The sequence below is a fragment of the Haliotis rubra genome, unplaced genomic scaffold, assembly GCF_003918875.1.
Source record: "Haliotis rubra isolate DU_JTF1 unplaced genomic scaffold, ASM391887v1 Scf57, whole genome shotgun sequence".
Taxonomy (NCBI): Eukaryota; Metazoa; Mollusca; class Gastropoda; order Lepetellida; family Haliotidae; genus Haliotis; species Haliotis rubra.
This window is the reverse complement of record NW_025767268.1, coordinates 1,267,792-1,289,996: the sequence shown is the minus strand read 5'-3', so window position 1 is coordinate 1,289,996 and position 22,205 is coordinate 1,267,792. Positions and strand designations below refer to the sequence as shown.

The 22,205-nt window shown below is 40.4% G+C and overlaps 1 protein-coding gene across 1 annotated transcript; it reads right to left on the bottom strand.

Annotated features, from left to right (window-relative positions):
• Positions 1 to 12,076: 12,076 nt before the first annotated feature.
• LOC124254243 (aquaporin-5-like) lies at positions 12,077 to 20,373 on the bottom strand. Its single transcript, XM_046688150.1, has 3 exons — positions 19,036 to 20,373; positions 14,059 to 14,139; positions 12,077 to 13,191 (listed from the first exon to the last, which is right to left on the bottom strand). Exons 1-3 carry the CDS (start codon positions 19,657 to 19,659, stop codon positions 12,937 to 12,939), a joined length of 960 nt encoding a protein of 319 aa, XP_046544106.1. The 5' UTR covers positions 19,660 to 20,373; the 3' UTR covers positions 12,077 to 12,936.
• Positions 20,374 to 22,205: the final 1,832 nt, after the last annotated feature.

Below are 22,205 nucleotides of genomic sequence, written 5' to 3'. Positions count from 1 at the left end.
TTAACTTAGTGTGTACAATATTAATCTTCCTTTCACCAAATAGGAAATATTTGGGATTTTTATCTATTTTTTTCAAATAATTTATACTTCAATGAATTCGTACATTTTATTGTGGAGGAGAGATTATTCCATAAACAAGCACAATCATAGTTTAATGACTTTTGAAGAAGGGTGGTTTGAAACTTTGGAATAGCCAAGTTAGACGTGTTACGCAAATTGTATTCAGAAATAGTTTCAGTAGATGGTGGAAGTAAGTACAAAGTTTCTTATGTGTACGTCATACATGCTTGATAGAATATTTCTAGGTAGGACGTACTTTAACGCCCGCAATGAGGAAACTATTTTAGAGGCCTTTTCTAGTACAGCAGTTACATGATGAGACCACTTTGTATTGTCCGATAAGATAACACCAAGATGTGTATGTTGATGTACACGCTCCATATGTTCATTATTGAAGATCAAGTCAGGAACTTGTGGACAATTGTTATGGTAGAAAAGGATAAATGTAGTCTTATTAGAGATAAACTTAACTGTCCACTGTTTTTATTCATCTTTTCCCGCAACACCGATTGATGTGTCATAGGCAAACATTCTTGTGATATTTTTGTAAATTTTCAGCTAAATCATTGATATACAAGGAACAAACTTGAACCAAGGACAGATCCTTGAGGTACACCTACAGTAACATTTAGTTCTTTTGATAATGACCCAGTAACAGAGACACACTGTCGTCTATCCACGAACACCCTAATTTTCTAATTTGTGCGATAAACCTCCATGTCAAAGCCTGTCAAAAGCTTTTGAAATATCACAAAATACCATACAGTAAAGGTGGCGATTATCTAGGGCTGAGCATACATTATGATAACATTGAGTTGAGGTGTAGTATAATGACTAGCAGTAAAACCTGACTGGAATTTACTTAAAATGCTATGTTCATAGAAAAGATTGTGCGAATGCTTTAACAATATTCTTTCAAGAATTTTCCCAAGGATAGATAATAAACTTATATGTCTGTAATTAGTTGGAAGAGATTTATCTTCTTTTTTTTTGAAAATAGGAGTAACATTTCTCGTTTCCACATTGTAGGAAATACACAGACACTCAGTGATATATTATACAACAAAGAAAGAGGATCAGCTATAGATGTACACATTCGTTTTAACACTCTCATTTTAGTGCCGATTGCTGGTAAGGTCTTAAGCATATCATATACCATATTTTCTAAGATATAATAAGACTACTCTATTAGGATATATACTAGGTATACAATACTAAGATACATACTAAATGTACAATACTGAGATACATACTGAGTATACAGTATTTAGATATATACTAAGTGTACAGTATTAAGATATATACTAAGTATACAATACTTAGATACATGCTAAGTATACTATACAATACTAAGATACATACTAAGTACACAGTATTAAAATTATACTAAGTATACAGTACTAAGATGCATACTAAGTATACAGTACTTAGATACATACCAGTCAGTCTAGTGCGCATCGATCTACGCATTTGGGATACGATGACATGTGTGAACCAAGATAATTTTCAGACAGCCGCCATATTGTTGGAATATTGCTGTATGCGGCGTAAAACTAAACTCACTCTGACATATGTAGATAATGACGTGCCGACCAAGCATCAGCAGAACTAATCATAGCAAGTGATTAATTATCATCACAGAGTTAACATCACAGTGCTATGTCATTTATGCAAGCTATACACAGTATATCAGCTATATACACAGTATAGCTATTTGTACACAAACGAGCAGAGCTGTAGTTGCTTATATATTAAAAACAGTGTCACAGTCTGGTTGGCTCAATTGTCAATGGATTCAGTTGTCTATCGCTAGTCGGGACTTTCAGTTCACAGCACAGTCTAACATATAATATCTTTTCAAGTAGACCGTTTTGGGGATTAAAGCACTTCATAGATTTCTTTTATATTCTAATAGATGTAAAAGAGAGAATTTTACTGATCAGCTATATCGAATGCTGAAACAATATGGGAGTAGGCGCATAATCATCCATAGTTTCTAAGTCCTGAAAAGTGTAGTAGTGCTAACGCTCTGATGTATGTTGCATGGCCCTGCATTGTTCTAGGTAAGGAATTCGTCCATAATTAGTGTCATAATTAAATGAAATGAATGGAAGCATCTGCATCCGGCAAGTTGTCAACACCGGCATAAAATCATAAGCATGAGCATGAGCATCAGCGACATCAGCATCAGCATCAGCATCAGCATCATCTGCATCGCAACATCAGCATCAGCATCAGCATCAGCATCAGCATCAGCATCATCTGCATCGCAACATCAGCATCAGCAACTTTTGCATCAGCATCAGCAACATTTGCATCAGTATCAGCATCAGCAACAGCAGCATCAGCACCAGCATCAGCATAAGCATCAGCAACATCTGCATCACCATCAGCAACAGCAATATCTGCATCAGCATCAGCAATATCTGCATCAGCATCAGCAACATCAGCATCAGCATCAGCAACACCAGCATCAGCATCAGAAGCATCAGCAACATCTGCATCAGCAGCATCAGCATCAGCAACATCAGCATCAGCATCAGCAACAGCAACATCAGCAGCATCAGCACCAACATCTGCATCAGCAACAGCAACAGCAACATCAGCATCAGCATCAGCATCAGCAGCAACATCAGCATCAGCAGCATCAGCATCAGCAAGCATCAGCATCAGCAACAACAGCAACAGCAACATCAGCATCATCAACATTAACATTAGCATCATCAACATCTGCATCAGCATCAACATCATCAGCAACAGCAACATCAGCATCAGCATCAGCAACATCAGCATCCGTATCAGCAACATCAGCATCAGCGTCATTGTGATTCAACTGAGTACTAACGGCAATACTGAGACAGGACTCGTCTGAGTCAAGCTTAACTTCAACTAATTTGTGACCTGAGCTCTATGCACAGGTCCACACATTTGATACTTACATCCACTTAAATATAGATAATAGATAGGTATTTATAATTAATCACCCACTTATAAGAAGGTAACATTTAGTATAATCAACCAGGTAGTCATGTTTTCTCGTGTAATCGACAATAGTTCCGGGTCTGTTTTACTTCTGCCTTATTTATTATCGACGTGTTTGACTTGACGTGTCTTCACTGACTTACTGTCACTGTAGCCAATAAACTGACTCTTCATTAATGTGTAGGGGCGGTAGGGTAGCCTAGTGGTTAAGCGTCCGCTCGTAACACCGAGAACCCGGGTTCGATTCCCCCATGGGTACAATGTGTGAAACCCATTTCTAGTGTCCCCCGCCGTGATATTGCTGGAATATTGCTGAACGCGGCGTAAAACTGAATCCACGCGAAGTTTTATTAAACGAATTTATTTATTGAACAGCCAACATGCTGCCAAACATTTTTATTTAATTCTGTACACACACACACACACACACACACACACACACACACACACACACACACACACACACACACACACACACACACACACACACACACACACACACACACACGCACACACACACGCGCTCACACACACGTTCACACACATGCTCACACACACACACACACACACGCATGCTCACACACAGAAAGACAGACAGACAGGCACAGGTATAAAACGTCGCTATGCTAGGCGTGCAGTGTGGTGAAATGTTGACGTCAGCTACACCTGCGAGTACCGTGAATACCTGTGTGTGGTACAAATTAAATAGCTCTTTCAACTTTGATAATTTGAATAATAAATTTGTTATGAAAGGACAGTTTTATTGCTTCCCGCTAGGTAATGACATCAATAAAATATAAAAAAGACATCAGACTGTTTTAATGACAGTGTTATTGCTTCCCGCTATCCTTAAAATAATGACATGCCACGAAAACAAGCCATGTAAATAAACTCTGTCAAAAGAAACGCATTCAGATATGAAAAATTCGTTTGAATGAGTTATTGCTTCAAACTAAATTTTATTCGAATGTATTGAAATGATACACGTAATTAATGAAGATTACCATCCAAACAACTGCATTTGTACGCATAAGTGTATTTTATTGCTTATTCCGTCACAACGCATGAAATGACCCTCATGGTGACTTCGCACAAAAAAAACACATGCAAATCATGAAAATGGCAGTTAATGTAGAGGTGTATAAAAGCCCATGTGCTTCCGTATTATATTCATTCATTTGTCGCCGAAAAGCTGTGTTCGCCATTGGTCGTGTTCAAGCCGGAGAAAGTTTTGGAACTGTTGCACGGCTTTCGAAATGTTCACAAAACAACGATATCCCGACTTTGGAGCCGCTACAACAACTTCAATTTGACCAACGATCGCCCGAGAAGTGGAAGGCCAAGAATCACGACCCCCCGTCAAGATCGGTACATCCGGGTCCATCACCTGCGTAATCGGCATGCCCTACCAACCGTGACTGCCACACAAATACCAGGTTTGAGGAGAGTGTCAGCTCAAACGATTAGGAACCGTCTGAAAGAAGCGGGTTTACGTGCCTGTAGACCAGTTGTTGGACCTGTACTACGCCCCTACATCGACGCCGACGACTCAGGTGGTGCAACAACGTAAGGATACGGACTTTACAAAACTGGAGGCGAATCTGGTTTTCTGATGAATCACGTTTTCTTTGCAACGTCACGACGGAAGACAGCGTCTGTATAGGAGACGTCATAAACGTTTTGCGCCCATCTGCGTCCGACAGGTGGACAGATTTGGCGGAGAAAGCGTCATGGTTTGGGGAACCATCTCATACAACCTGAAATCAGACTTGGTGATCGTTCCAGGGAACCTGACAGCCAACGTTACATCAACCACGTGTTAGAGCTTCACCTTCTCCCGATTATTGACCAACAGACACAGATTTTTCAACGGGACAACGCCCGGCCTCATACTGCACGTGCAACAATGAACTTTCTGCAGAATTCCAACGTCAATGTCTTGCCATGACCCTCTAAATCACCAGACCTCAACCCTATTGAACACCTGTGGGATACTCTGGATCGACGCGTACGTCAACGTCAGCCGCCGCCACAGACGCTGCAACAGCTCGCCGTTGCACTGCAGGAGGAGTGGAGAGCCATTCCCCAGGAAAGAATCCGGCGTCTTATCCGTTCTTGTCCAAGGAGATGCCGTGCAGTGATTGCAGCGCGTGGTGCTCATACGAGATACTGAGAAAGACGCCCCCTGTGACAAACTGGTGTCTGTGAGATGACTTTGAAATGACAATTTTAAACATGCCCATCTGGGTTATTATTCTGCCAAATTTCAGACTTCTGTCTTAAATAATAAAATGCCGTGTCGTCCAAAACTTCAGATCAAAATCTCTAAAATACAGTTTCTTTTTGACTCTTCAGTACTCATAAAAATTTGGCATATCAATTGTTAATTTAATCAGTGTCTTAATGTTACGTCATGCAGAAAAGAGAAGATTGTTAGATTACAATGTGCAATGTTACATCATGCAAACATGCAAGCCCCAAACAGAGCATATATATGTACGTAAAATGTCTCAAACAAATGCATTTAAAGTGCAATATGTAAAAATGGGTTGTATAAGCAAACAGAGGCTATGTACGATGGGCGCCCCAATAGTAGTCGGCCTACCTATATTCTCGATGTCCAACGTTAGAAAAGCTTCCATTGTATTTTCAAGGAATCATTAGCAAAGCTATATCCAAAATTTCACATATGTGGGTAATGTGGTTAACGAGATACTTGTCATCACAACACATTGGGGTATAATATTTCTTTAAAAATTCCAGAAAGTGAAAAACGATCTGTCATTTTGTACCTTTTGGATAATGGTATGCCCTTAGATAATGTCATATAAAATATGTTAGTATAGTATTGGATGACTTCCCGTCATAATCAATATTCAAAGATTTGGATTGCTTGATTTATATTTAGACGGGGCTGTTTTTAAAGGTGACCCCCATTTTAATCTTTCAAAAACATTGTGTCCAGATATTCAAGCTGGTACTGTTTACAATATATCGAGTGCTGGCACTTGTGTGACCATTCAGTATTTAGTTTGAACCCTTGGCATCATGTATGAAAAAGTGAAAATATTAGAATAAGTTGTGTCCTTATGATTACGTCATCTGAAGGGGATGGGTAGTGTCTCCAAAACAAGCTCTTTCAGTAAACATGAAGGGTGAGTCACTTTAACAAGCGATTTTAGTTTCAACCTGCACTTATATGCACTTTAATATCTGCACTTTAATATCTCAAATACACTAAATGTTTCTTGCATATTTTATTTCCTGAAGTTTTTGATGCATTTTTTGCAGATTTTGCGTTTTTGGGGCTTACCAAGATAAAACGGGGATCGTGAGGCTGGAACATGGCAAAAGCAATTTGCTTGAGGTTGACAGATAATATGTAGAAATATAAAACATAAAAACAGCTGCATTTATATAATTTTCTAGGTAAGGCCAACTACTTTTGGGACGCCCCTCGTAAGTACATCGTCTCAAACAGAGGCTATGTAAGTACAATGTCTCAAACAGAGGCTATGTAAGTACAATGTCTCAAACAGAGGTAAAAAACGGAATTTGTGTGTAAAGAATGGTAGGATGCAGGGAGCATGCACGTGCACGGGTAAGAACAACGGAAGTAATACGAAGGTGGAGATTTATCAAGGAAAGCCATCAGTTAATTAGTGTTGTTGGTGATTAGCAATGGATACATGGAAGACAGGGGTTATTCAGCCTTGTGACAGCAATGGACAAACGCCTTGATGGAGGTTTGGGGGATGTGACCAATAGATGAGGACACAGAAAACATTGATTATAGGCAGATTGTAAATGGGGGTGCTGGACGGCAGGACATATTTGACCGTTTCACAAACACCTGGTGTCAACACTGATTTTGAGTGATCCATTCGTGCAATGTTCACAGCTATATTCCCCTTTACACCAAACAGAATGTGTTTCTGAGGATAGTCAAGAATGGATAAATTTTGTCGCTGACGATCTACTAATCGTGTGTAACAAGGAATCCATCACTAATCGCTACTCTTGTAGCAAGGGGTCCATCACTGGTCACAACTCTTGTTGCAAGGAGTACCCGTGAAGATCCGGGTTAGAACTCATCTTCTGTAACCCATGCTTGTTGTAAGGGGCGACTAACGGGATCGGGTGGTCAGGCTCGCTGATTTGGTTGACACAAGTCATCGTATCTAATTTGCGTAGATCGATGTTCATGCTGTTGATCACTGGAGTGTCTGGTCCAGATTCGATTATATTCAGACCGCCGCCATATAGCTGGAATATTGTTGAGTGCGGCGTAAAACTAAACTCACTCACTCACTTTTGCAAGGACTCCATCACTGGATCACAAGTCTGGTAACAAGCAGGACGTCATCCGTAGTCACCCTTACATCAAAGGAGTCCATCACCGATATAGCTGCATGCTCTCTAAACAATGGTAAAAAATATGTCAGTGGTATTCCAGTCAGGATACGGATACCCTCTTCATGTAATGAAATTTTTAGTGGGTTGAGATGCGTATTTTACTGCCGTTGCCTGCATTATGAACACACTCTCTGTTGTGAACTGAACCGATTTGATAAATAATGTGTTGGACAATTGATCACAATACGAATGTTGAGTGTTTATCAGCAAATACTTCTTACGACTTCAGTGGCGGATACTCCTCACAATAAAGAATTTAACATCCATAAAATGATTTTGTTCATGTACACTCTCGCTATCCTTTCAAGGGTAATGAATGAATATTTTACTGGCTCTGCGAACACTATGAAAACAGTGTGCAGTGACATGTATAGTCCGTTTGGCTTCGGGGACACACACACACACACACACACACACACACACACACACACACACACACACACACACACACACACACACACACACACACACACACACACACACACACACACACACACACACACACACACACACACACACACACACACACACACAAATTCCTGGATCCGCCCATGGTGTGTGTAGTGACATTTGAAGGACGACAGATGAAACGTATCATACGTCGCACTGGTCGTGTAGTGATAATTACTTTCACGTGAGGATGATTGAGGAGAGCAAGTAAGTAATGTTTATTTAAAAAATGTTCCAGCTCTGTGTGATTGTGTGCATGCGTGTCGGTGGTTACCACCGTCCGTGTTAGTAGGTAGGGCAGTATGTGTTCCAGACATTATACCCATGTATTCTAGTTTGCTTAGCTCTCTCCGTTATTCACGTTGGTCACCCTAGCAATTTACAGTGGCTGTAGGAAATACCTGGCTGTAATGGCCTACCAGTCTTTCCAACAAATCAACTTCTACCTGATTCATTAACAGACAAAAAGCCCCACAGCTTCCTTACTTTCAGCTGAGGTGAGCTATAGAAAACTAAGAAACTTGCTTGATTTTTATCTTTCATGTCTTGAGTTAGGATGATGGTGTGTTATCTGCTGATGTTACAGTACAACCAGAAATTATTGAGAATTAAAGATTGTAATTTTTTATATTTTTTTCACTCATTACTCACGTATTAAATGTGAATATTAGCAGAACATAACTCCAGATTCAGAGACAGGTGAACAGTTAGTATTTTGTCAAGTCACCATAGGCAGCAATGCAGGCTTCAATGCGGCGGGGCATACTACTGATCAAAGAAGTGCTGTCCCAATATCGGACCACCCCTTCTTTCATTTCAGCAATATTTGTCAGATTTTTCTTATTGACACTTTCCTTCATAAGTCCCCAAACATTTTCTATTGGATTTAGGTCAGGGTTATAGCTTGGCCAATCTATTAATGTCATATTTTGGGTCCGAAACCAGGCCTGTGAATGTTTTGAAGGATGTTTTGGGTCGTTGTCCTGCTGGAAAATCCACAAATGTCCATAGAACACGTGAGCAGATGGAAGTAAATGTCCCTCGAGAATATCTGTGTACCGCTCACTGTTCATATTCCCTTCAAATATACAGAGGGGCGTTGCCCCTAACACAGATATGCCAGCCCACACATTAAATTTCGGACTGTACTTTGGGCCTGATACAAAGTGTTTTCAGTTTGTTTGGTCCAGAATTTCAGTGTATTAGGAAACAGCCACACAGAACTTTCATCTGAGAAAATCACATTGTCCCAGTTACAATTTCTATGCTGTAAGCACCAGTTCAACCTTCGCTCCTTTTGTTCAGGTTTCATGATCGGTGATAGAATTCCTCGACTTTTCTGCCAACCCATTGCATGCAGCTCAGTTCTAATTGTCTCCTTACAGACAGTCACAGTTCCCCTATCAATCATATCCAGCCTTAAGTTTTCTAACTCCTTCGTTTGTTTTCAGAAACAAGAATACCAAGCCGCCTCCTGTCACTGACAGTCAATTTTCTGGGCCTACCTGCGCCCCCTGGTGCTCAATGCCATATCCATTTGCAATATTTTTCAAAACACGATAAACAGTGGACAAAGGGATGGGATGCCTGTTCTACTTGAAATCACTTTAGCTGATCTGATGTCCTTGTTATAATACTCTAAAATCAACTTCCTCTTCTCTAAATCATCCATACAGAGGATCACTGAAAATGTCGTCTGCTAGCAAGTAAACAAAGGGGGATAACTCTTCACAAACTAATGAAAAAGGATCAACGGAGTTGTCTCTCTTGAATGAAACCAAGCATTTGATAGCTGGTCAAGGTTGTTTATACTAGAAATCCAATTAAACATATTCCTAAAATTCTCAATAATTTCTGGTCATACTATATAACAAAAGAAATACAAGCACTTTTGTTATTAAATTTAGTCGCGTTCGCAAATACACATTTATTCACACCAATAATTGAGAAGGATTATAAGCCGATTTATATACGGATCACCCACGGTGATGGCTATTGGTGTCTATTCTTACACCGTGTGGATTGTTGTTTATACCTTCAAACACTGGTTTGTCGGGCCAAGATTCGACATCAATATTCCGTCGTGATACATACATGTCTCTACCCTGCATAGTATACGTCTTTATTTATATAAAGTATGGAAACTGAGAGCCAACACTATTAATCCATAAGCACTTAGCCTTGTAATTATTACTGGTACACAATAATGTCTCTATCGTGCATAGTAAATGTCTTTATTTATATAAAATATGGAAACTGAGACCCAACACTATTAACCTAAAGCACTTAGCCCTTCAGTTATCACTGGTACACAGTAAGGCTCATCATTTAAAACCAACAATTTATAATGCATTTTGTTGTCCATATAATATTGTATTACAAATTTTCATACCTGTGCCTGCTCAGCAGCTATATTCTCACTCAGGTATTATTCGGTATCACCAAGAAAGTATGCATCATGGGCCCAAGGCCTCTTTATTGAATAAAATCTGTCTGGCTGTCTATTCCATCGTGATACAGCTGGTGTATTAGTGACTAAGGCGTAAAACGAACCCAATTCCCCGACCAAATACTGCCACTGTCGCCATTACTCAGATTTGAAGGAGACCTAAACCCGTGGCAGTGACACAGCTAGTTGTTAGTGTACCATACAGCGCGACCCGTGAGGATCCGGGTTAGAATTGGTCTTCCGCAACCCATGCTTGTCGTAAGACACATGTCAATGTATCCCAACTGCGTAGATTGATGCGCATGCTGTTGATCGCTGGTTTGGCTGCTTCAGAATCGATTATTACGAGACCGCCGGCACATAGTTGGAATATTGCTGGGTGCGGCGTTACACAACCAACAAAACAAAGATACAGTGCAGAACTGGCGCAGAATTGCGTCTCCTGGTCACGTCACCTATGCTTGCGGATTCTAAGATGCCTAGCGGTTAGAACAATCGAAAAAAACAAACATTATCAGACAATAAAGGTATAATGTCTTTCAGTGGCATTTAGAAGTTGTACATTAAAATTAATGTGCAAGATATTTTTATGGATTAAAGTGAGGTTTTACGCCGCTTCGAGACCTGATGAAGGGACCTGGAATGGTCTCGAAACGTCGTGAGAGAAATTACAAAGAAGTTTAATCCATAAAAATATCTTGGACAATAAAGGTATAGTTTTTTGATGACGTAACAATTGCATGACGTTATCCCGTCACCGCGCCATTCTAGTGTGCCCCCTCGTAATCGAAACATTTTACCTTACGTCACAATGTAAGCGACGTCACGATGCATGTCAGTTGTCATCGCCTCGTACGGCCTCCTACAGTAAACTACTCCGTTGCATCCCGTTTCTTTGTTTGCAGTTGCTTCACGCAGCTAACATCACTGGTGGAAACATTACGTTTAATGTTTTACGACGGTTAAAACGTCAATTCGACTCAACGTTCGTCGTACCAGACACATCAATAGAACAGTTAGCCCTGTGCGAGGATTCTTAATTTTGGTCACCGGCACCGTCGTTTGTTTTCTGCCTTAAATTAATCGTAAATATCCTTAGAAGGTATTAAATTTGGCATCTTAGAAAAGAAATACACTTCGCTCTACCACCATGTATAGTGTAATAAAGCACACTTTTGCCCTGAACTATTATAACGTTAAAGCACTCGGACGCAAGCGTCCTCGTACTTTAACTATAATAGTTCAGGGCGAAAGTGTGTTTTATTACACTATACATGGTGGTAGAACGAACTGTATTTCTTAATTCGAATGCCGGTCCACTCCGATTATCTTCCTTGATATCGTTCGTAACCCACTCGTGTTATTCCGGGACATTCGTAACTACTCGTGTCATTCCGTAGGTCACGGAAAGAGGCGAGTATTTACGAATGATTCCGGGACAAACTAGGCTACGGAAAGGGGCGAGTGTTGCCGAATGTCTTGGTATATCAGCACCACAGTGGTGTTTGTGGGTTTAAACCAAACGGTAAAGGTCTGCCACGCCGGTTTTTAACAGGAATACTGCTGAAAGAGGTGTTAAGATGAGCTCACTCACTCACCGTAATATCTACATCCGTTATTACCCGCAAACACTTTGACCGTACAGTCCATGTATTGTCATCAACCAGTAACTCTGAACAGTCGTACCACTAATACAAAATAATCCTCGAACAACGTTGGCCTTGATATCAGCATTTATTACCATCAAAAGGTAGCTCTGAAGAGTCGTATCATGATGACATCAATATGAAATTATCCTCGAACGACTTTGGACTTTATATCATTTTCAACAACTAAAGATATAACCGTAGGTTTTTAATCGTCATTATAATTGTTCCCTTGATACACACTGTCTCTCTGAGGGTTTGTTACCTCTCTTCTTGAAAGACAATATCAACCTTCCTGTATAAGAAATTCTTTTTCCACATTCTGAGAGTCCGCCCTCGACATATCGGGGGGAGTCCCCCCTAACCAAAACTACCCGATCCGAGGGTATAAAGTATGGCTATACAATTATAATGTTGTGGATATTTCATACATCTTCTGAGAGCCGAGCCAACTTCACCCTAAAAGGAGTACCAGACAAAAATGTCTGAGAAAGCTGACATACGCAAGGCCACACGCACACGCACGCACGCACACACGAACACACATACAGATATATCCAAATACATAGCGAGTCCTTCAGAAACTGTCTAGTCCATGTAAAAGGGGTACAACTCTCTGTGGAGGATCATGTGTTCACTGAAATCATTATGCTTGGTAAACCATTTTTGAGTAGAGCCATTAGCCACAGCATGCCTGTTTAAGGTGCGGTGTAAAGTCATGACGAGGTTCAGAATGAAGAAAACATTAACAAAATGACATATTTCATGTGTTAATGTGAAATAGCAAGCTTGGTCCGTCTGCCCAACTACATGTTATTTGGGTGCATGCACCTATTGAGAAAAATGGTCAAGACGGTATACCCATTTAATGAAGGGAAATATTTCTTGACCGGCGTCTTACCATATGCCACAAGTTCAGAGTTCAGGAGCACGTTACACTCGGGACTGCCACACCCCTTCTCCTTCCTCAAAGCCGTTGATGTCAACGCTCAGTGGCTGTGTCTCAATACTGCTTCCCCTCTTTGTCATCTGGTCACGTGACAACATATATCGGTAGATCCTGTCCTCGTCGTAGTCACGTGATCCCAGCCATTCTTTTGTCTTGAGGAGAGACGAGTTGACGGCAAAGATTTGGTCATACACCAATCCCGCGGCGATTCCACCCAACATGGGACCTAGCCAGTATACCTGTAAGTGTTGAAACATACATGTAGTCTATGCAACACATGCAATCTGAACATTGATTCTTTTGAAAGCGCTAGAGTAAATGTTTGAAATACAAATTCACAATTCTAGAACTGTTAATGTAAAACTGAAGGGAAGTAAGAAATCGAAAGAAGAAGTGAGTGAGTGAGTGAGTGGGTGGATGAGTGAGTGAGTGAGGTTTTACGCCGCTTTTAGGAATATTCCAGCAATGTCACGGAGGGGAACACCTGAAATGGGCTTGACACACTGGGCCCACGTGATGAATCAAACCCGGGTTTTCGGCATGACAAGAGCTTTAGCTCTCACCCCAGAAAACAAAGAAACATGATTCTTGAAGTGTGTATATATCTGAATGACAAGCCAGTTATGTAGTCCTCCTCGAAAGCATAAACTTATTATAGCAATGGACTGGACAAAAGGTGGACATAGGTCATCGCTTGGCCTTCTTATGCCCTAGTCCTAGCCCGTGACGCGGGTTATCTTGCCTCCCCACAACGAGCCCGCCAGTCCTTGTTTTGTCAGCCAGTGTCAGATTGTAACGGTTGATGGTTGGACAAGCGCGACCAGTGAACGAGACCCAGGCTTTTCGTTCTCTAAACAGACACTTTGTCCCTACAACCACGTATACTTCGTCATGATCTAAACACACTTCTGGATCCGCCTACCGCCTATAGATGACTTAATTTACTCTGTTTGCATTCTAGTAAACCCAAACCAGTGCGTCATCGCACAAAGTGATCCTAATACCATGTGTGTCCATGTTCAAGCAGAGGAATCTCAGCAAGTATGGACCTAAGATCACTTTGATTGATGCCAAAGATATATAAAGGCTATCGAGTCCATGCATACCCAATGGTGATCCCAGATGCCCATTACCAACGCGGGGCCAAAGCTCCTTGCACTGTTCATACTTGCACCGGTGTACTGAGCCTGGAAGAATAGAAATGTTGACGTTGCAATCAGATCATACACGACTCTTCTACACTGTAAATAAAACGTTGTCAATTTGACAATTTTAGCGTTGTCATTATTGCTTTGACAATTATAAGTTGTCAGTTTGAACATTGAGAGTTGTCAGTATGACAACCCATGTTGTCATTGTGACAACATTGCAGTCTTATACTGATTGCTTTAAAACAAACATTCATTAGATATGATATTTAGATAGTGTTAACGATCATGTTTATAGTTTAACCACGCGTTTTACACAGGATATGTCTTGACAATAGTTTATTGTCAAAGCGTTGTCATATTTTGAGTTTACTAAAACTTTGACAATACAAGGTTGTCAAACTTGACGGATTGAGCGCATGCGCAGTTCCAATGTCCTTCACAGCGAAGGTCACAGTAAATGAGTTGTAACGCGTCGGCAGCGTCAACGTGAGCAGGAAGAGTGGTAATTGTAAGTATATGCAAAACACTTTTACAGTTTCCTTTCATTAGATAACTATAGAGTAAGAATACAGTGTTTCTGATTCTAGCATTGTCCATATTAACGGAAAATCATGAAGAAATGTCTCAACTGGTCAGCACACAAATTTGTGCACACATTCCGAAGAATAACTGGCCATATAGCCTTAGATATAACACAAATATCTGTCGAGTAATAACATTAAGTACTTACGTGTGTTTTAGAATGTCACGATGTTCAGTTTAAGCGCACAGATTTTCTATTCCATTATTTTCAGGAACACGGTTTACATTTGACAACCTTCATTGTCACATTAACAACAGATTGACAATATATTAGAGTTACCTCCCCTAGCTCAGTCATACCATTAGAGTTACGTCCCTTATGTGTAAGATATCAGCATTAAATTGGTTATATATGTTTAACTTGTACAATTTCAAGTAAGAACTTCCTATTCAATGATATATCTCAAATTGTAATGTATCTGTAAAGCCAATAATATCATTAATAAGAACAGTCTTTTTTGTTTCCAGATATCCTCTGTCTTATCAGAATAATGATATCATTGACGTCTTATTTCAAAGATGGACTCATTTGGCGACTGAAGTTTATTTAGAAGGTAAGAGCACGAGAGTAAGTTTCTCAGATTTATTTTGAATAAACATGTATTCCATGAAGTCCATAACTTTTAATCTTATGTTTTGTCATGTTTTCTCTCATATTGTATAATTTGTAACAGTCACTCAAAATTTAAAAGAAAGAAATAAAAGTGTGTTTTTTTTTTTATCTTTTCACAAAATAGTTTATGATTTCAGATCTGTGCAGAATACTCTCGACTCACAGAGACTAACATCGCAGACAATGAACTCCGGACTGGGAAAGGTGTCTGAAAAAGAATCTATTACCTAATCAGAAATTCATCGAAAGTCCAGGAGTATGTCAAATCTTTGATGAAAGACGTGGATACAAGAACTGATGAAACAGAAAAAGTGTAAGCATGTTTTTCCTGTTTCAGCCGCTATTGCGTAAATATAGCTATACACCCAATGAATGGTTGGTCCCTGAAAATATAATCTATAAACAACTTTTTTATTTGTTTCACGGATAATTTTATGCTCCAAGTAATTTGGACAGTGAATGGAAAGATTGTAGCTTTCTGAAAACCTGATATATTTTTCATTAGGTGATACAACAGTCTGGTTGTGTAACCATGTGTTCAGTTATGCCTACAATTAGTTATGGTAATAGTGTCAATTATGTTATACTCTATCCTTTGTACAGATGCAGTACTGGCCACAGTGCCGCTGTGATATTGCTGGAATATTGCTAAAAGCGGCGTAAAATCAAACTCACTCACCCACTGGCCACAGTGATCCTGGGTCTTCCCGGACTCCTAAGAGATGAGGCAAAGATCTTCATTGTAAAGGACTGTCAAGTGAGTTACACTGGATAGTGTTACATTGTTAAAAAATAGGAGCAATTATGAGTTGATGTTAATCCATAATTCGTTGTTCTACATCCTATAAGTTCGAAAGACAGTATTATGTGTTCAAGTACTTTTTATCCAAAACGAAAATAAGTATTTATGGTATGAATATTTATAAGTAGATATATATTTATGTCAGTATGTTTTACATATGTTAATTCCTTTAACTTAAGTGGCGCAAGGGGCACACCTTCTGTACGGCCTAGAACAAGTATTTCATTTCCATTTATAGGTTGCAATTACATCCTTCATTCTGTGGGATGGAGTTGCAGAGGAAGCTTCTTCGTGGACGTTTGCGTTTTCCATGTGTTTTCTGAGGGACAGAAAGTGTACACTACAGACAATATTATTGATGCCCTCAAAGGTTTATCTGTCAGTTTTTACATCTATAATTTGCAATGTGCACAAGGTCTCAGCAAGTCCCATTTTTTCTTGGACAACATTTTGCTGAAAATCAACAATATATTGATGGGTAAAAACAACTTGAAAACCAAGAATGTTGAAAAATCAGTCAAGTCCATGATCTCGAAACTAATTGCAGGAAATTGAATGTGCTGACTAGAACAGACCGGAGTCAATTGTAACATTGGGAAATAGTCCATAGGACCATAACTGTGAGACTAAATATTCTATCTCATGCCTTATATTATAAATACTCCCCACTCCTCTGAAAGTAATTAGGAGAGTTTCAGATATGAGTTTTTTAGATAAGTAACTTTAAAGTAAATTTAGACATTCTTTGTGTAGAAGTTGAAATGCGGTGATATCTTGAAATTTGTTCTATACTCACACTAGACAGAAGAAAGTAACCACATGCAATGACATCTGTGTGTTTATTACTCTGCCTTTCTAATTCAGAGTTTAGTAGAAAATTATTTCAACGAAACATGTTTTTATTTAAAGTACTGTGAGATGTCTATGGAGAGGTAACGTTTGAAGTTGATACAATGTTTGATGGTATTGATGATTTTCCATGACATAGAAGTACAATTTTCATGATCGGATATTTTTGCATGATTGATTGTTTAGAAATAAAGAGATTGTTTTCCACACAAGTGTTCATGTTTGTTTTCACAAGATAATGCTTATTCCTAAATGCATGAATTGTATTTTGAAATTATAGTCATACTTACCGTATGATACTTATATTGTTTGCCATTGTCATTGTGACAATCGAAATGCATTTAAATTGACATCTTTTCCATTGCCAATCTTGAAGATATAACATATTCAAATTGAATATCTCTTGACAACAATTTGAATATACAACCATGTGAATGCATTGTCAAAAAGTTGCCCATTGTCAAATTGACAACTCAAGTTGTTATCTTAGGCACCCCCGTTTGACAACTTTTTAGTTGTCAAATTGACAACTTTTTATTTACAGTGTACAGTTAACAGAAGATATTTCCAACAATCAAGCGTATCTGTTGCAATCAGGGTGTACAATTATGTAGTCGATATTCAAATGCGATCTGCCTCAGACGGCCAAACCATACAGCTATAACAATGTGTGAGTGAGTAAGGTTTAACGCGGGCCTTGAACAGTATTCCTGTTAAATAACGGGCTGTCAGCTTAATGTGGGGGTAAAACCCGAAGTAATGCAGTTCTCTTCACACTTCAATGAACTACGAGCGCCGGTATGGTGACCACAAACCTAGAAAAGTAATCATGGCGAACCGGAACTAGAACACACGACCTTAGTTTTATGTCATGCGTATAGGCCGTAGCCGAGAAAAATATATATATGTCTAGACGGGCTCCTGTCTGGTTTTGTACACAGTGCGTTAGTATTCATAAGAGTCCCACCATTGTAAGTTTATACCTATAAATAACTGTATTCATCTCCGACTTGAAAACAAATATTGATGTCGTGAATCAAATATTTTCTTAACCCACATTGCTGAGTGTCATTGGTATATAACTGAAGGCGTCCGCCTGTTACCCAAGCCTCGAGTTTAAACACAAAATCATAATCTTTGTCTGGATGCATTGAAATCATTATGTTGGGTTTGGAGTAGGGTTAGGTTTCGCTAACCCGGTTACGGGTAGAAAACTTTCCGGGTGCATAAATCGTATACAATAGAAGAACCATTGGACCATTGGCATACAGCAGTGTTGCGTAACCCTTGAGGCGCAAGACTTCCGACAGCATTCATGGCGCTATTATCGCTTCGTGAAAAGATTTGCTCATGACCTTTCATGAGCATGTTTTACGGCAATCATTGGCTAATCAGCCTTCGTGGAACAAGGCGTACGAAATACGTAGCGCTAATGTTTGTGTGGTTGTTGTTTTACGCAGCACACTTTGCAGCGGTCTGTAAATAATCAAGTCCGAATATGTAACAGCCAAGCCAGCGGGTCTGACCACCCGATCCCGTTAGTCGCCTCTTACGACAAGCATGGGTTACAGAAGATCAATTCAGGGCCCCTACCCACCTCAAGCACAACAGTCTCAGGTTTATCAACCAGTGTCAGATTGGAACGTTTATTGCTTGGACCGGGAAACGAGCCGAAGGCTTTTCGCTCCCTACGTGGAACAAGATCCAGGTCTTGGCATGGCGACGTAGATGTTCATACGTACGTACGACTACGTAACCTTATTAAACGAGACACTCGTAGAACAAGTATGTAAATCCCTAAAATGTTGGTTACATTTGATACTAGAGAACACAAAACTGCAAAAGGAGCATTATCAAAATGTTGAGCGCATTCGCTGAAACACTAAAATCTTAATGTCCTAAACACATCCACGATTCCCGTATCAAATACATACGAATACATATTTTCCGTTTCGTTTTTACCCACTATTAAACATGGGGTTAAATTTTCTTTGCCCGCTGGTTCAGTACTCTCTTTGCTAAAAACCAAAACACATTGACAGAATTTCTTTTCGTTTACCTACAAAGTTTCCCCTTGTGTACTCACCGCCCAGGGAATATCCATGGTCACAACCAATCCGATACTTAGAGCCTTGGAGCCGGGATGGTCACTTATCCTGGAGTCACATGTAGCGAAGATTCCAAGAATGAGGACAAACGTTGCCAGGAACTCCACCCCAACTGCTTGCCAGACCCCAACTTCACTGTGCACTAGGGTTACCCCTAAGTTCCCCCGTCTCCCTGCCGGAGTTAGGGCGTACAATATATACCCCCCGACGACGGCGCCCCCACATTGCGTCACACTATAAGCCAATGCCTTGGCGAAGGTCATCTTCCGCGTCAAGCACATCGCCACGGCGACGCAAGGGTTAATCTGGGCGCCACTGACGTGACCTAACGCCCAGATGACGGTGGCGACTGTGAGCCCGAAGGCGATGGCGATGGACACGACGTTGGGTTTGAGGTTCTCCTCCACCGTTAACGCTGATCCGCAACCGAAGATGACCAAAATGGCGGTGCCAAGGAACTCGGCGAACAGTGCCTTCGGGAACTGGGGGAAGGTGCAGTCGCTGATGTTGGTGAGGTTTCTTAGGGGGTTCAACATGCTGTATCTTGATCCCGTCTTCTCGACATCCCCACTCCCGTCCATTGCAAATGCCTTTCTCGACATCGTTGAATATTCACGGCGATATTTGTATAAAAGCCTAAACGCTCCTTGATATTGCACAGTACGTTCTCAGTCTTTTCTGGCTCACATTAAAGGTAAACATACAATCTCTGTAAACACGAGTCTCCTGTGAAGGATTATTGTCACATGTCACACATGTAGAACCTACATACCGAGTATATCATCATGCAGGTCACAATTGTAGCGACACAAATGTATCATGTCATATAAAATCTGTACCATATGTACAGCGCTTGTTTAGCATCACACTTGTACCATCTGTACCATCCGTTCCATGTCACACCTGTACCATCAGTAACGCGGCACACCTGGATGATGTCACAATGGTACCACCTGGATGACCTTAATTACATCACACGTGTACAATATGTATAACGTCACACTTGCACCGCTGCACACTTTTCTCCAGCTGAACAACCTTGAATGCAGTCATATAAAGATCGTCACCCTTTGCTGATTCAGATTAACAATGTAATGTGAATCTTCTTCTTCGGTTAGGTGCTTTGGAGGACGCCTTTGCCTGTTGGCATTTCGGCAGACACCGTGACCTACTCTTTATATACACACCGGGTGCATTTTTTCTCACGACACTACCAAGCACATTGCAGGGTATATCAGAGGAAGGTGTCGTGTGGAGAGGTCTAGAAGCATCTAGGCTTATCAGTGCTCCGTGACACAGTGGATTTGTACGCAGCGCGTTCAGTCCACCCCCTCTATTACCTGTACCTGTACTTATCTAAAGGCTGCAGCTCCACATAACAGGTGATTACATGATCTGTTCATGCGGGTCCTATTTGCACTGGGTCATATTCTCCAGAAGTGGGACGGCTGAGATCTATACAAATATTGCGATATTGTCAGCTGACGGAGTACATAGTTTCCCTGCCAAAGTTATATATTGACTTCAAGTGATACAGCTACTGGTCATCTCACACACAGTGACGTCCAGCAAAGGCAAACATGCCCGTGTGTCGACACAGGTGAAGTCGGGTATGTGTGTCAAGATACCGCTTTTCCTGTATTTGAAGCCCGGGCGTTTATTGGTATTAGCCCTTCGTCTATTAGAGGCCAAACGTTTATTCTATGTAATACTGCCACAGTTGCAGCTATCTGTCTACCAATTATCGTATTCTCCAGTCAAATATAGCGTATATTTTACAGGAAAGGGTAATTATCGAGTGGAAGGGAGTACTGTAACATACTGTAAGGTCATGTGATGGGATCATTAATGTCTTTCAAATAATGGAGCCGGCGTCTTATAGAGGCGTTGTTTATATGTTTTAGATGGTACTGTCTGGCATCAGCTACAAACCGCGTATGTTTGAGAAATGCAGTCTATTGAGACTTGGGATGACGTCGAATGCAGGAAATGCGGTACACATGTACCCCGTTGTCCGGCGATGCCTTAATTTCTCTCTTGTCGCCTATTGACCAGGCCGCATTTATGCTAGGTAATGTTAAATTAATAAAATCATTAGCTGCATTGGTTACTAAAATGTTTAATAGACGTACACGCACTTTGTAGTCATGTAATTGAATATACCACACTTCACTGTTGCTTACAAAGCTGTGATATTTTATTCACTACTATCTGTTTTAGGCATAATGTAGTGTCTTGTGTCTCATAGTCCATATGGCCGGATGTTATGTTTTATTGAGTGTTTTAAAGTATCTATGTATGTTTTATATATAACATGTGACACACAAATAAAAATATTTCTTCTTCTTCTTTCTTCCTGTTGTGTCTGGGAACGTCAAGAGTCAGACATGATTGGTCCTGAAACTGGCCAGTGCCACAAGGTGACTCATTGTCATTAACATGGCGACAACAGAGACAGCCATGACGAAACAACCCCGAAAAAACAAAATGTCACAGATTTCATAATTGCTGTGGTGACATAAATACTAAGCAAAAAGCGTGTAATGTCAGCTGTGGTCCCGAAACAACTTTATTGTGACATGGTCTTGTTTGACATTCCCGAAAAGACACGGCTTTGACACACATTAATGTCGAATACAATCATTTTGAAAAGTCAAAAGTACCTCTCTGTAAAACCGACCTTCCCCATTACAAACTGAAAGCATTGTCAGCTGTGAGAATGTTTCACGTTAAGAGTTACTGTAGTATGTGACATATGACGAACCGCACCTACGTGGCCTAGTTTTGTTTTTACTGACTCGGCCCGTGCTACTGTAATGTCTTATCACGTGGTTCACTGACTGCTTTACATTTCATGACGTCACACGGTGTATCTACATTGCGTACAATGTCGGTGCTTGGGATATAGGGTTACATTGTGTCCTGCTCTGACCACATATTATGTGCATGTCATCAGTGCCTTCCTAATCCCTACAAGATCGATGTCAAATGTAGCTCAGTGAGTGAGTATGGTTTTACGCCGCTTTTAGCAATATACCAGAAATATCAGGGCGGGGGGACACCAGGAATGGGTTTCACACATTGTGCCCAAGTGGGGAATCAAATGTGTTTAAAACACCACCACCACGACTACCACCACCACCAGCAC